Source organism: Vombatus ursinus, unplaced genomic scaffold, assembly GCF_900497805.2.
Source record: "Vombatus ursinus unplaced genomic scaffold, bare-nosed wombat genome assembly UNPS02009062.1, whole genome shotgun sequence".
Taxonomy (NCBI): Eukaryota; Metazoa; Chordata; class Mammalia; order Diprotodontia; family Vombatidae; genus Vombatus; species Vombatus ursinus.
In genome coordinates this window covers 15,080,325-15,093,379 of record NW_020948840.1, presented here as the reverse complement: position 1 = coordinate 15,093,379, position 13,055 = coordinate 15,080,325, and the positions used below count along the sequence as shown (strand labels likewise).

The 13,055-nt window shown below is 40.1% G+C and overlaps 1 protein-coding gene across 1 annotated transcript in view; it reads right to left on the bottom strand.

Annotated features, from left to right (window-relative positions):
* Nucleotides 1-13,055, bottom strand: part of CAPN13 (calpain 13) — a 110,355-nt gene that overhangs the window by 64,232 nt on the left and 33,068 nt on the right. The window contains exons 4-5 of the mRNA XM_027850363.1: nucleotides 10,480-10,555; nucleotides 8,019-8,137 (exon numbers count right to left, since the gene is read on the bottom strand). Coding sequence (XP_027706164.1) covers nucleotides 8,019-8,137; nucleotides 10,480-10,555 — 195 coding nt within the window. The remainder of the gene's footprint in view (nucleotides 1-8,018; nucleotides 8,138-10,479; nucleotides 10,556-13,055) is intronic.

The window sequence follows — 13,055 nt, the reverse complement described above, 5'->3', positions numbered from 1 at the left end:
CTTGTTCAGCTATTCTCTAATTGATGGACATCCCCTAAATTTCCAATTCTTTGATACCACAAAAAAGAACTGCTATAAATATTTTTGTACAAATAGGTCCTTTTCCATTTTCTTTGACCTCTTTGGGATATAGACCTAGTAGTGGTATTGCTGGGTCAAAGAATATTCACAATTTTATAGCCTTTTGGGCATAATGCCAAATTGTTCCCCAAGATGATTGGATCTGTTCACCACTCCACCAACAAAGCATTCGTGTCTCTACTTTTCCACATCCCTTCCAGCATTTATCATTCTCCTTTTTGTCATCTTAGCCAATCTGATAGGTGTGAAGTGGTACCTCAGAGCTGTTTTAATTCACATTCTTTAACCAATAATAATTTAGAGCATTTTTTCATATGATAACAGACTGCTTTGATTTCTTCTTCTGGAAACTGCCTGCTCATATCCTTTGACCATTTATCAATTGGGAAATAGTTAATATTTTTATAAATTTGACTCAATTCCCTATATAATTGAGAAATGAGACCTTTATTGGAGAAGTTTGCTGGAAAAATTATTTTCCAATTTCCTGCTTTCCTTCTAATTTTTTTCTGCATTAATTTTATTTGTTTGCAACATCTTTTTAATTTCATGTAATCAAAATTATCCAATATGCTTCCTGTAATCTCCTCCATCTCTTGTTTGGTCATAAAATTCTTCCCTCATCCATAGATCTGACAGGTAAAATTTTCCATGTTGCCCTAATTTGCTTATCATGTCACCCTTTATGTCTAAATCATGTATCCATTTTGACCTTACCCTGAATACAGTGTGAGATGTTGGTCTATGCCCAGTTTCTGTATGGCCCACACTCTTAGCTCTGTGGTAGGACATAGTTTACTGATCCCTACATTCAAAGCCCTGGTTTCCTCATGTTTAAAATAGCTAACAGAAAGTTTGCACAATCCGTCAATCAACAACATTTATTAAGCATTTACTCTGTGTCAGGTACTATGCTAGTCATCAGAAATACAAAGAAAGGAGGCAAACAGTCCCTTTCCTCAAGGATACATGTGCATGTATATTGTAACTTCATTATTCAGATTTTCTCTGAAGTTATGGGACCCAGAAGTCCTGGTAGACTTCTGGAAGTCATAATACAAGGACAGAGTGAGTTTCCTGCCAACCCTTCCCCTTGCCCTGCAAACACATACACAAGAGGAAGAACCTAGGTTCCAGAGGGAGGACACTGACCTAAAGGGACTGAGAACAAAATTCAGGACTTCAGTTCTGGAGAGAAGTAAGTACAGAGTCATCATGCTGGCAGTGAGGAGGGAGAAAGAAAAACCTCTATAGCATTTTGTGATGAGCATTCAAAGACTAGAGGCTGGGTGTTACAGGCTTGGCTCCTACTGCCACAGCCTCTGCTTATTAGAGGGAGAATAAAACCACCTCTGATGGATTTAGCTGGAATGTCCAGAAGCTACTGGTTATTGTCACTTTTGGAGATATATGAAAGGATAGTAAAGTTTTAACTCCCCTTTCCTTTTCTTTTTGGCTGCAGCTGGTAGGCATATTCTACAAAATTTTTCTATTTCTTTAAATTGCTTCTAATTCCTGATTTTGTTCAATAATGGTCACAAACAGTGTGATTCACATCTTTTTGTTATTTTTCTACAGGAGGATTGCAATGGAGGAAGTCAGTGAATAGCTTGGAATATACAGAATTAAAGAAAATAGTGGTCCAAAATGTTAGGTGTTTTTTTTTCTTTTCTTATTTAAGGGCTGAGCTGAAAGAGAGAATCTTATGGCTTGATTTTATTAATAATTCATATAAGCTTTTCCCACCCCAGGCCAGCCATTTCTTCACTTCCCACCTGGTTACACTGCATTTCTCAATTATGCCTGGGCCATGTACCTTCCCTTTCCATTCCTCATTCCCAACCCCTTTCACCTTCTTTGCTACTGTTATCTTCCCCTATTTAATTGTAAGTTCCTTGAGTGCAGGATCTTGTCTTTCTTTTTTGATTTAGTTTCCCCAAGCGTTTATTACAGTATCTGGCAAATAGCAGGTGCTTAATAAATGTTTAAGTTCCTAAATAACAGAAAAAGACACATCATATGACTCAGAACCTTTTATCCCTAGGCTACAGAGCCAGGAATAAGCAAGATTCAGGTGCCACATAGTACTAATATTTCAGTGAAGCTTCTAGCCTATAGAATGAAGGTCAGAGTAGGAGAGGACCAAGAAGAAATCACGCAACTTGAGCTACTCATTGAGAAGAGAGAGGTGTCAGAAGGATAGGAAGAGTGGTCATGCCCAGGAGCTGGTGAAATTCCGAAAGTGGAAGGAAAAGAAGAGAGCACATATGGCTGCATTTAGATTTTCTTCACAGTCAAAACCTGCCTCGTAGTAGTCTTCTGGTTACAAAGGTATATGCAAAATAGATACAAAATACATAAAAGGTGATTTTTAGAGGGACGCATTAGCTGTCTGGAGAAGCAGGAAAAACTTAGCTTAGAAAATGATACTGGAGCTGAGCCTTGAAAGAAATTAAGGATTCTAAAAGGTCACAGAGGAAAGTAATAGATCCTAGGAATTAAGGACAGCCCCCACAAACCTGACAGGGTTGGTGTAAAGAAAGTGCTTTAAGGCAGTTAGGTGGACTAATGTATAAAGTGCATGATTTAGAGTCAGGAGGACTTGAATTTGAATTCTGCCTTAGACCCTTGCTAGCTATGATCCTGGGCAAGTCACTTAACCTCTTTCAGACTCAGTTTCCTCATCTGCAAAATGGGACTAACAATAATACCTTCTTCACAAGGATCTAATAAGATAATATAAATAAAGCACTTTGCAATCCCTGAAGCCCTATATAAATGTTAGCTATTATTGTCACTACTGCTAACATACTTTAAAGTGACATAAAAATGTGAATAGTTAGGGACAGTAAGGTGATGCAGTGGACAGAGCACTCTGCCTGGAATCTGAACAGAGACCTGAGTTCAAATCTGGCTTCACACACTTACTAGCTATGTGACACTAGAAAAATCACTTAACCTCTATTTGCCTCAGTTTCCTCATCTGTAGAATGGGTATACTAGTAGCACCTTTCTCCCAGGGTTTTTGTGAGGACCAAGAGAGATAATATTTGAAAAAGTGCTTAGCACAGTATCTGACATATGGTAAGCACTATATGTTATCTATTATTATTATTATCATGATGATGATATAGATATAAAGTGATTTCACATTTATTAGCTCACTTAGGATCAAGTAGTATAGAGCTGAAAGGGACTTTTTAGATCATCTGGTCAAATATCTTTATGCTACAGATGAGAAAACTGAAACCCAGTGAAGGGAAATGACTTGTCTAAAGTCACGTGGTAATTAAGTAGCAGAGCCCGTATTTTTTTAAAATTAGCCCTTTATGCACTTTTGTGTAATTCCTAATGATTTCTGAAAATGCTACCTCTTCCTACCCTATCTGCCTAAAGAACTTTGCCCTGTGGCAAAGAAAAACAAATAACAATGTTAGGCAAAACAAACTATACAGTGACTACATAGGAAACAGGTGATGTGCTACACCCATCTTTCCCCATCTCTCTAAGGAAAGAGAGTTCATAAGATTGTAGATTTCAAGGTAGAAGGTATATTAGGGATCATCTGATTCTACCCCTCCATTTTACATATAAAGAAACAAAGTCCCAAGAGGTTGTCACTTGTCCAAGGTAGGAATTGGCAAAACCATGATTTGAACCCAGATATTCTCACATCTATGGGCAGGTAGGTGGTTCAGGGGACAGAATGTCAGCCCTGGAGTAAGGAGCATTTGAGTTCAAATCCAGCTTCTGACACTTGCTAGCTGTGTGACCCTGGGCAAGTCACTTAACCCTGTTTGCCTCAGTTCTTCATCTATAAAATGGGCTGGAGAAGAAAATGGCAAACCACTCCAGCATGTTTGCTGAAAAAATCACAAGTAGGATCCCAAAAGCTGGACATGACTAGTTTATTAAATGACAGTAACAAATTCTCACTCCTAATTTAGCATTCCCTCTACTCTATAGAGAGGCTCTTGCCTCTCATTCTCATCTCTTTTCTGGTACTAAGTTTGGTGGCTGCAATTGTACAACATTCTGTCTAATTTTCTAATTCTTTTTGTTTATATTGCTGTAAGCATTGAATATATAAGTCCTCTGCTTCTTCTTGCCTCATTCTGTATCAGGTCATACAAATCTTCCCATGTTTCTTAGAATTCCTCTTTATCTTCTCTTACATGCAGTGACATTACATTATGTTCTTGAATACCGTAATTTGTTCAGTCATTCCCCAAGTGATGGGCATGCTCTTTGTTTAGTTTCTTGCAAAAATGGAATTTGAACCCAGGTCCTCTGACTTCAGGCCCAGTGTTTTATCCATCATACTACAATGCCTCACAACAACTCTTTGAGGGAGATAGTTTCCCCATTTTTCCAGAGGAAACTGAAACTCGGGGAAATTAAGCAAATGTCCCAAGGTCGTATAGCCAGTAAATAACAACAAAATAATAATAATAATAATAATAGCTAACCTTTATATAATGCTTTAAGATTTATAAAGCACTTGACAAATATTATCTCACAACAGTCCTGGGAGGAGGTCAGTTCTATTATCCCTATTTTATAAATAAAGAAACTGAGGCAGACAGAGATGAAAGTGACTTGTCCAAACTAGTAAGTGTCTGAGGCTGGATTTGAATTCAGGTCTTCCTAACTCCAGGCCTAGCCCTCTATCCACAATGCCACCTAGCTACCTCATTAAGCCTAGCAGACTTAATCAGAGAATGAGTAAGTAGGATGTCCTAGCCAAAACCTTAACGTGATCTTAGGCTGCATTGATAGAAGTTTAGTGTCTCAAACTAGGAATGTTATAGTCCTGCTGTACTTCGTAAACATGTTGGGATTCTTGTGTTCAAATGTGAACACCACATTTTGAGAAGGAAACTGAGAGTGCTGGATCATATTCAGAGAAGGGCAAGAGCCAGGAAACCTCAATACAAGACGAGGTTGAAGGAACTGAGAATGTTTTACCTGGAAAAAAGTAGACTAAGGGAAGGAATGTGATAGCAGTCTTGAATTTTTTAAAAGACACTCATGTGGAAAACAGATTAACTGTAATCTGCTTTGCCCGTAAAGGACAGAAATAGGACCGATGAGTAGGAGGGTTATTTTGGGTCCTAACCTGCGATTCCATCGGCATGGTGGAACTCTCAGTAGGGAAACTCCTTTTGCCACGCATATTAACAACTCATCTATGTATAACTTACAGTCTTAGAAAATGGCCCGGGGGCACTAAGGGGTTGGGTGAAGTTTCCATGGTTAGATAGATACCCAATCTCTATAAAAGGCAGGATTTGAACCCAGTTCTGCCTCCCTCCAATGCCATGATGCCAACTTGCTTTTCGGGCAAATGCAGCGGGAAGGCAAAGTTTGTGCCAATATAAAGAAACACTTCCTGACAAAGAGAACTGTCTAAAATGGAAATAGTTGATTCAGGAAAAAGCTGATCCCCTGTCCCTGAAGATCCTGGAGCGTACACTGAACGACTGTTTGACTGGTGTGGGAGATAGGATTCCTATTTCAGGCAGGAGTGGGGCTCAGTTGTCTCTGATTCTAATTCTAATTCAGGGATTTTATAATTCTAAATGAGCTTCCCAGGGTCACATAGTAAGTCAGTCAGTAGTGAAGCCAAGAATGGAACACAGATCTCCTTTGTCTTAGTTAATAATAACTCACATTTCTACAACTTCATAAGGTGTTTTCCCTAATGTAAGTAGGTGATGCCAGTATAATTTTAGGTGTATGAATATAATAATTCTGTATGAGAAAGCCCAGAGAGTTAAAGCAACTTTTTGAAAGTCACACAGCTAGCAGGCAACAGATTTGGAATGTGAACCAGTTTTTGACTTTGACTCTGAATCCCTCCACTTCCCACTGTCCCCCATGTTAACTCCCTGCTCTACCACACCGCTCTTCTTCAGCAAACAGGGACAGACTCAATGACAAATTCATCTGTCAGGGACAACGAAAACCAGGCTAGCATCTTTATCTCAACGTCTCAGAGAAACTTCTCAAAACCTTTCTGCATGCCTTTGCCTGCGTATCAGGAGCAGCTGCAGACATTATTAAATGTGTGTCTTCTGCAGGGCACTATGCTGAGCTCTGAGACTATAAGGGAAGGAAATGAACATTTATGAAGGCCTACAATGTGCCAGGAGGCAGCTAGGGGGCTCAGTGGATAGAGCACTGGGCCTGAAGTCAGGAAGACCTGAGTTTAAATCCAGTCTCAAACACTCACTAGCTGTGACTCTGGGCAAGTCACTTAACTTCTTCTTGTCTTAATCCACCAGAGAGGGAAATAGCAAACCATTACAGCATCTTCGCCAAGAAAATCCCATGGACAGTACTGGTGTGCTGTGGTCACAAAGAGTCAGATGCAACTGAATCACTGGACAACAGCAATGTGCTAGGAGCTGTGTTAAGTACTTCATAGATATTATCTTATCTAGTCCTCACAAAAAACCTGAGAAAGTACTATTATTCTCTCCATTTTACAGTTTAGGAAACCAAGGCAGACAGCGGTTAAGTGACTTGTCCAGAGTCACATAGCTAAAAAGGATATATTTTCCTTAGACTTTGGGTTTGGTGTCATGGAAAGAGAAGTCAGAGGACCTGGGTTTGAATGCTAATTCTCTGTGTGACATTGGGCAAGTCACTTCTCCCTTTCTAGGCCTCTGTTTCCTTATTTGCAAAATGAAGGAGTTGCTCTAGCTGGCCTCTGAGCTTGGCTCATGAATCTCAATTCCAGGTTGAATGGGCTCAGATCCATTAATGGGGAGGGCATGCAGACAAAGTGAGGTGGTGGGGGAAGCGCATCTGCTAGCCATCATCTGTTTATAAATGAAGTGGAACCCTTACTAGGACTGTCTGGACAGCTGGAGGTCACAGATGTTCTCCTGGCAGATCAAGCTGAGGAAGCGCTCTGAGAACACAGAGGGAGAGGTTGGGACATCAGCAGAGACAGCACAAAGAAGATGTTTTCACGGTGATTAGTAAAGCAATGTAGTGAGGCATCATTCTGGCTCCAAAACATGACTGAGGCATTTTTCTAGCAGTAAGTAAGACATGTGGGGAAGAGGGCTCCAGATGGGGACTGGGTTGGAAGGCAAGAGAAGCATCATTAGTACTATGAGTGTAAGCACAGAGGAAACATCGAGGATGCCATCATGTATCCCGGGAGATGGTGGGGTTGTAAGGGAGGTATATTGTGCAGTGAAAAAAAAAAAATAAAACACTGAATCTTAGTCAGGAGGCTTGGATTCAAATCCCAGCCCTTCCACTAACTAGCTGTGTGACCTTGGCTAAGTCCTATCCCCTGTGAAGGGCCCTAGTTACTTCATCTGTAACATGCAGAGGTGAGACATCAATATCCCTTCTACCAATGTCCTACAGGTTCTTCCTCATTAATAATCAATCAATCAACAGCACTTATTAGTGCCTATAGACTTGGATCATGAGATTTATACTTAGAAGGGACCTCAAAAATCCTCCTGATCCAACCAACTCATTTCACAAATGAGGAAACTGAGGCTCAGAGAGGGAAAATGGCTTCACAAGACCACTGCATTTCAGTGGTGGAAGGGGCCCAAGAAGTTACCTAGTCTACTCCATCCTAGATCCTGTTTTTTTCCTTTTCTTGTATCCTTAATCCTTGTAAGGTACAGCGCTTAATAAATGCTGGTTGACTGACTGACTACTACATACCCGATATCGGTTCACTAGGATTTATCTTTGTCTGAAGAACTTCAGGAAAGGAATGCCTACTACTTCTGAAGAAGGGAGTAAGTGTCGTTCAAAACTCATTTCTTCCTGACTCCAAGTCAAACACTGTATCCACTGTGCCACCTACCCATCACATCATGTCACATCATGGATACCTTTAAACCCCCTGTTTTTTTTCCAATGACCTTCTTATAAGACAAGCAGAAGGACGTATATACCTGGAAATGGAAAATCCCTGCATATCCTTGTGCAAAGCTTTGGTTTGTTGGTATGATCTTTGCCAGAAGTTCAGGTTTGTGGGTTAAAGAGCCTAGGGCTGCTAGAAACCAGCAGTCACCTGTCAAAAGACAAAAAAAAATTACTCATCAAATCTAATCTCAAGGGTAAGAAGGCACCTCAGAGGTCACCTACTCCAACCTGTACCCGACCAGGAATTCCCTTGAGAACATCCCCAACAAGTAACCATCCAGCCTCTCTCAGAGAGTTCCCAGTGATGATGGGGACCTCCTCATTTCTTAAAAAGCCCATTCCATTCCTGAATAGCTTCGTTGACCAGGAAGTCTCTCCCCACACTGTTCCAACTGAAGCAACACTGTGTCATAGGAACTCTGCACCATGAATTTTTTATTACTTCCTCCCAGAATTACAGGACCTAAAACTAGGAAGGACTTTAGAGATCATGTCATCCAATTCCCTCAGTTTACAGACAAGGAAATGGGAACTCAGAAAGGTTGATTGAGTTCACCAAGGCCATGTAGGTAGTATGTGGCAGGACCAGAATTAAAACTGAGGTGTTATGACTGCAAATCCAGTGCTCTTCCTAGTGGACTACACCGTCTCTTACAGCACACTGCCTCTTTCAACACAAATGATTCATGATCCTTTATTTCCTTTCTGACTGTATGCCCAGATGAATTTTGGGATGGGTTTTTATTGTCCATGTCTAGGAGAAATAGACAAAAGGGTGATGGTTGGGCAGATTCATCCCCCAAGAAGGGGTAAGAGGGTCATATCATTTCCAGAGAGTGGACATATCTGTCATAGCTCAAAGAACTTCTATTTATTGCATTAGCTTAAAATGCAGATGAACCTTTGGTGGTATCAATCAAACAATTGATCAATAAAAAATATTAAATGCCTACTCTGTAGTGAATTTCAGAACCATGTAAAATACAAAGCTATATCCTCTTCTGCTATTGGAAAGGGTCTTTTGTGACACTCTGATTCCTCTTTTATGAAGCTGCTATAATTCTAGGGACACTAGCTTCCCTGACACTCCAGTCCCCATGGGACTCCCCAATTTGGTGTTTTTCCTAGGTCTGCTCTTCCCAAGGATCAACTTATGCTCCTAATTTGTCTTTTAATACATTTTTATTGATGCCCTTTGTTTCTACATTGCCTAAATTCCCTCTTAACAAATTCTTCTTAATACCTAGCTATGCAAGTGATCTAGGATTTTAGTAGTATAAAAGAACAGCCATTGTGTGAACTTCCTCTTCCAAAAGACCTTTTTAAAACTAATTTTTTAATGAACAAAAACTCATTTTCTCTTCCTCCTAATACCCCCCTTCCTTGAAAAAAGAAAAAGAAAATCCTTGTAACAAATACGTGTAGTCAAGCAAAACAAAGTCCTTTATTGGATATGTCCAAAAATACAGTCTCACTGAACTCTACCCTGGTCAGAGCACATCTGAAGTGTTGTGCTCAGTTCTAGGTATCTCAATTATGATGAATATTGATAAATTGCTGAAAATCGAGAGGAAGGCAACTAGGGTGGTAAAAGGTACTATGATGATCAGTTGAGAAATTTTAGGATATCTATTCTGGAGGAGAGAAGGCTGAGGAAGAACATGATAGCTGTCTTTAAGTATCTGAAGAGTTATTGTGAGAAAAAGAGATCCAACGATTTACAAAGAGGCTTTTTCACTCACTACTCATGTGCATTTGGACTGTTTGATGTCGGGAAATACTTTCCAACAATGGAAGCTATCAAAAAATGGAAGCTCTGAGGATACAAAGAAAGGCCCTGCCCTCAGGGATTATACATTTTAGTGGGGGAAGACAACATATAAATAACTTGTGCACACAAGATATATAGAGTAGATGGAAAGCAGCCTTAGGGGGAAGGCATTAGCACCTGGGATGATGAAAAAAGGCTTCCTGAAGAAGGTGAGATTGAAGCCAAGACTTGAGGGAATCCAGGGAAGAAACAAAGAGGAGGAGAGAGAACATCTTGAACATGGAAGGCATGACAACCAGTGCAAAGACATAGAGATCAGAGGTCCATTGCTGTGCTCAAGGCATAGCAAGTAGGCCAGCATAGCTGGATCGTAGTGTGTGGAAGGGAGTAAAGTATAAGAAGGCTAGAAAGGCAAGAATGGGCCAGGTTGAGAAGAGCTTTAGTGCTACAAAAGTCAATAATTAAATCTGGAGCACTCATTTCTGGAGGGCAGACTTTGGCCTAAATTATCTCAAGAGTCTTCTGGCTTGAAATCTTTGTTCCTAATGATCCTTTACTCTCTTGAGTCACTTCTAGGTCTAACATTGGAGGTTGGGATACTTTAGTCAGGGTGTTGGTTTGGGAAGAAAACCCCACCAATCCATCCTCGTTAGTGGGTCTAGGTTGTGTGGCTATGGCTTCGGACTCCCTGCCTGGGAAGGAAAATGCCATGATCTTACCTGCTTCTCCTTGCTGAATATCAAATTTGCTGATACCATCCAGAATAAAGTGAGGGGAACTGGTCCCTGATAATTCCTTAGAAAGAGAAAAAGAAAAGCCTTGACCATGATGCTTTCCTACCATTATGACCTGGTGAGATGTTTTCAAGGGTCTAAAGTTGTTCTTAACTAGGTGTTTAAAAACTCATTTGAAAAGTTTTAGCTTAGTCTTAAGATTTTTGCCTTTAATCAATGAATCCATTAACATTTTTTAAGTGCCTACTATGTTCCAGGCACTGTGCTAAGGACTAGGGATACAAAAAGAGCTCTAACAAATGCCAATTAGTTAGCAGCAATTACTGAGCAGACTGGCAACTCATCAGAAACACAAAGAATCTGCATCCTTATGTAGTAGCTTAAACAAAATGGTTGCTTTTTATAGATAACAAAACTGGGCAAGTACAATACAAACTAAATGACATTTATTAGAAAAAATTTATGAAAATTAATAGGAATAAGACATTTAAATTCAACAAGTATTAAGGCCTCCCATTGATGAAGCACTGTGAAAGGTACTGGATATATGAACATGAATAATTATACTATCCTCTGCCATGTGACCACCTTCTCCCATTGGTGAGCTCTTCCTGGGACTTCCATTTTGGGGGAAAGCCCAAGCTGACCAGCCTTCATTCCCCTCCTGATTCTACTGATCACTTTCTTGACTCTGACACCATGTCAGCTTCCACTACCACCTCCACTGCCAGCTCCCCTCCCCCAATTCCTTTTCAGCTCTCTTTCATGTGTTGTCTTCCTTGATTAGTATGTAAGCTCATTGAGGGCAGGGTTTATCTTTCTTTTTTTCCTGAACCTGTATCCCCAGTGCTTTGCACAGCATTTGGCACATAATAAACACCTAAGAAATGCTTATTGCCTTGCTTTGTCTTGCCTGCTTTCAAAGATCTTGTGATTTAAAAGGAGAGATTTCAGAAACATAGAGATTTTATATTTCAAATACTTGTGTAACCCAGGTTTCAAAGGCCTTTTGCATAAGACTCTTCTCACTGGTGGAGATTAGTTGTACAGTATTACTTGCCTATGAGGGGAGTTGGCAAGAGCTTGGGATAGGAGAGATCCTTGGCTTCTGACTTCTGGCCTCAAGAGAGAAGACACACGGTTTCAGACTCTCTTTAGGGGAAAGTCCCTAAAGGAATAGAAGGATTCTGGGAAGAAGCCGACAGATAGAATAATCATGTCACTATCCCCAGCTTACTGCACTGGAGATTCGAGGGCATTTCCCCTGTGGTGAGATCTTGGACTCTCTGTCGTGGCCTGAGCTATGTCCCTCCTGGTAAGGGAGTTCATTTAATCTATATATTGCCGGGTATACTCTCATCTGTATATTTTCTCTGATTTCTGTCCACTTTCACCCTGGAGAAACGGGTTTATATGTTATCCACTACGTGTTGTCTTGTGGAACCAGCATTTGGTGACAAGTTAAGCCTCAGCTATATACCTTGGGGGTGTTCCTTCCCTGTTAGGGAAAACAACCAGGATTGCAGCTCAAAACTAAAAATTATACCCCCTAGACTAACAACATCTAGAGGGCAGATAGATGTAATTTTATCCTAGTACTGAGAAGAGCAGAGTGGCCAAAGCCTGGTACCAATCTCTTGTTTCCCCTCCTAGCAGGAATCAAAGTCTCCCTTCAAGAAGAGTGAATACAGGATACTGTAACAAATGTGTATTGACTCTCAAAGAATTATTGCTAAATTTTCAATGTGAGTATTCACACCTTGGAAATCAGCAAATGTTATAATAAATCAGGACTTGATTTGTTCTTTTGTTGACTGTCTAGACTTAAGAAAGTGACAGAGAAAAGTTAATAACATAGATAAACTTAAAAGTATATCCTATAGAACACAAGCCATGGAGTCAGGAGGACCTGAGTTCAAATCTGGCCTCAAACACTAATAGCTGTGTGACCCTGGGCAAGTCACTTAACCCCAATTGCTTACACACACACACACACACACACACATCCTTCATTTTTTTTGAGAGCTGGTTGTTAAACATTTACCAATACACCCCTGGATAGGTGGAGGAAACTCTGAAAATATCTCTTCATGCCTCCTTTTGAGCCACATCTAGACAGACCCATGTGAACACATAATCTATATAAGCAACAAGACATACCCCTTACACTGGCCTAGTAGTTCTCTCACTCCCAAATCAAATGTCATTATTCTGTTAAATGTGCAAATGAACATCAAATTACTCCTCAGTTAATGACCCCTTAGTGAAGATTGATTCAGAAGTATTCTCTGCAAATTAAAATGGCCTATCTAGGGGCATTTTCTGACATAGAAATTATACTTCATCTTATGTGGCCCAGTCAGAATACAACTCTCCCTAATTGAATTCAATTAAATCAGATAAACATTTATTAAGTTCCTACTATAATCAAGACACTGTTGTAGATTCTGGGAATACAAAGACAAAGCTAAAACTGTTCCTGTTCTCATGGAGCTTATATTCTACTGACCTCAAAGTGGTTCAGTCAAATTGCCTCAAAAGAGGAAATAGCATTTTAAAGG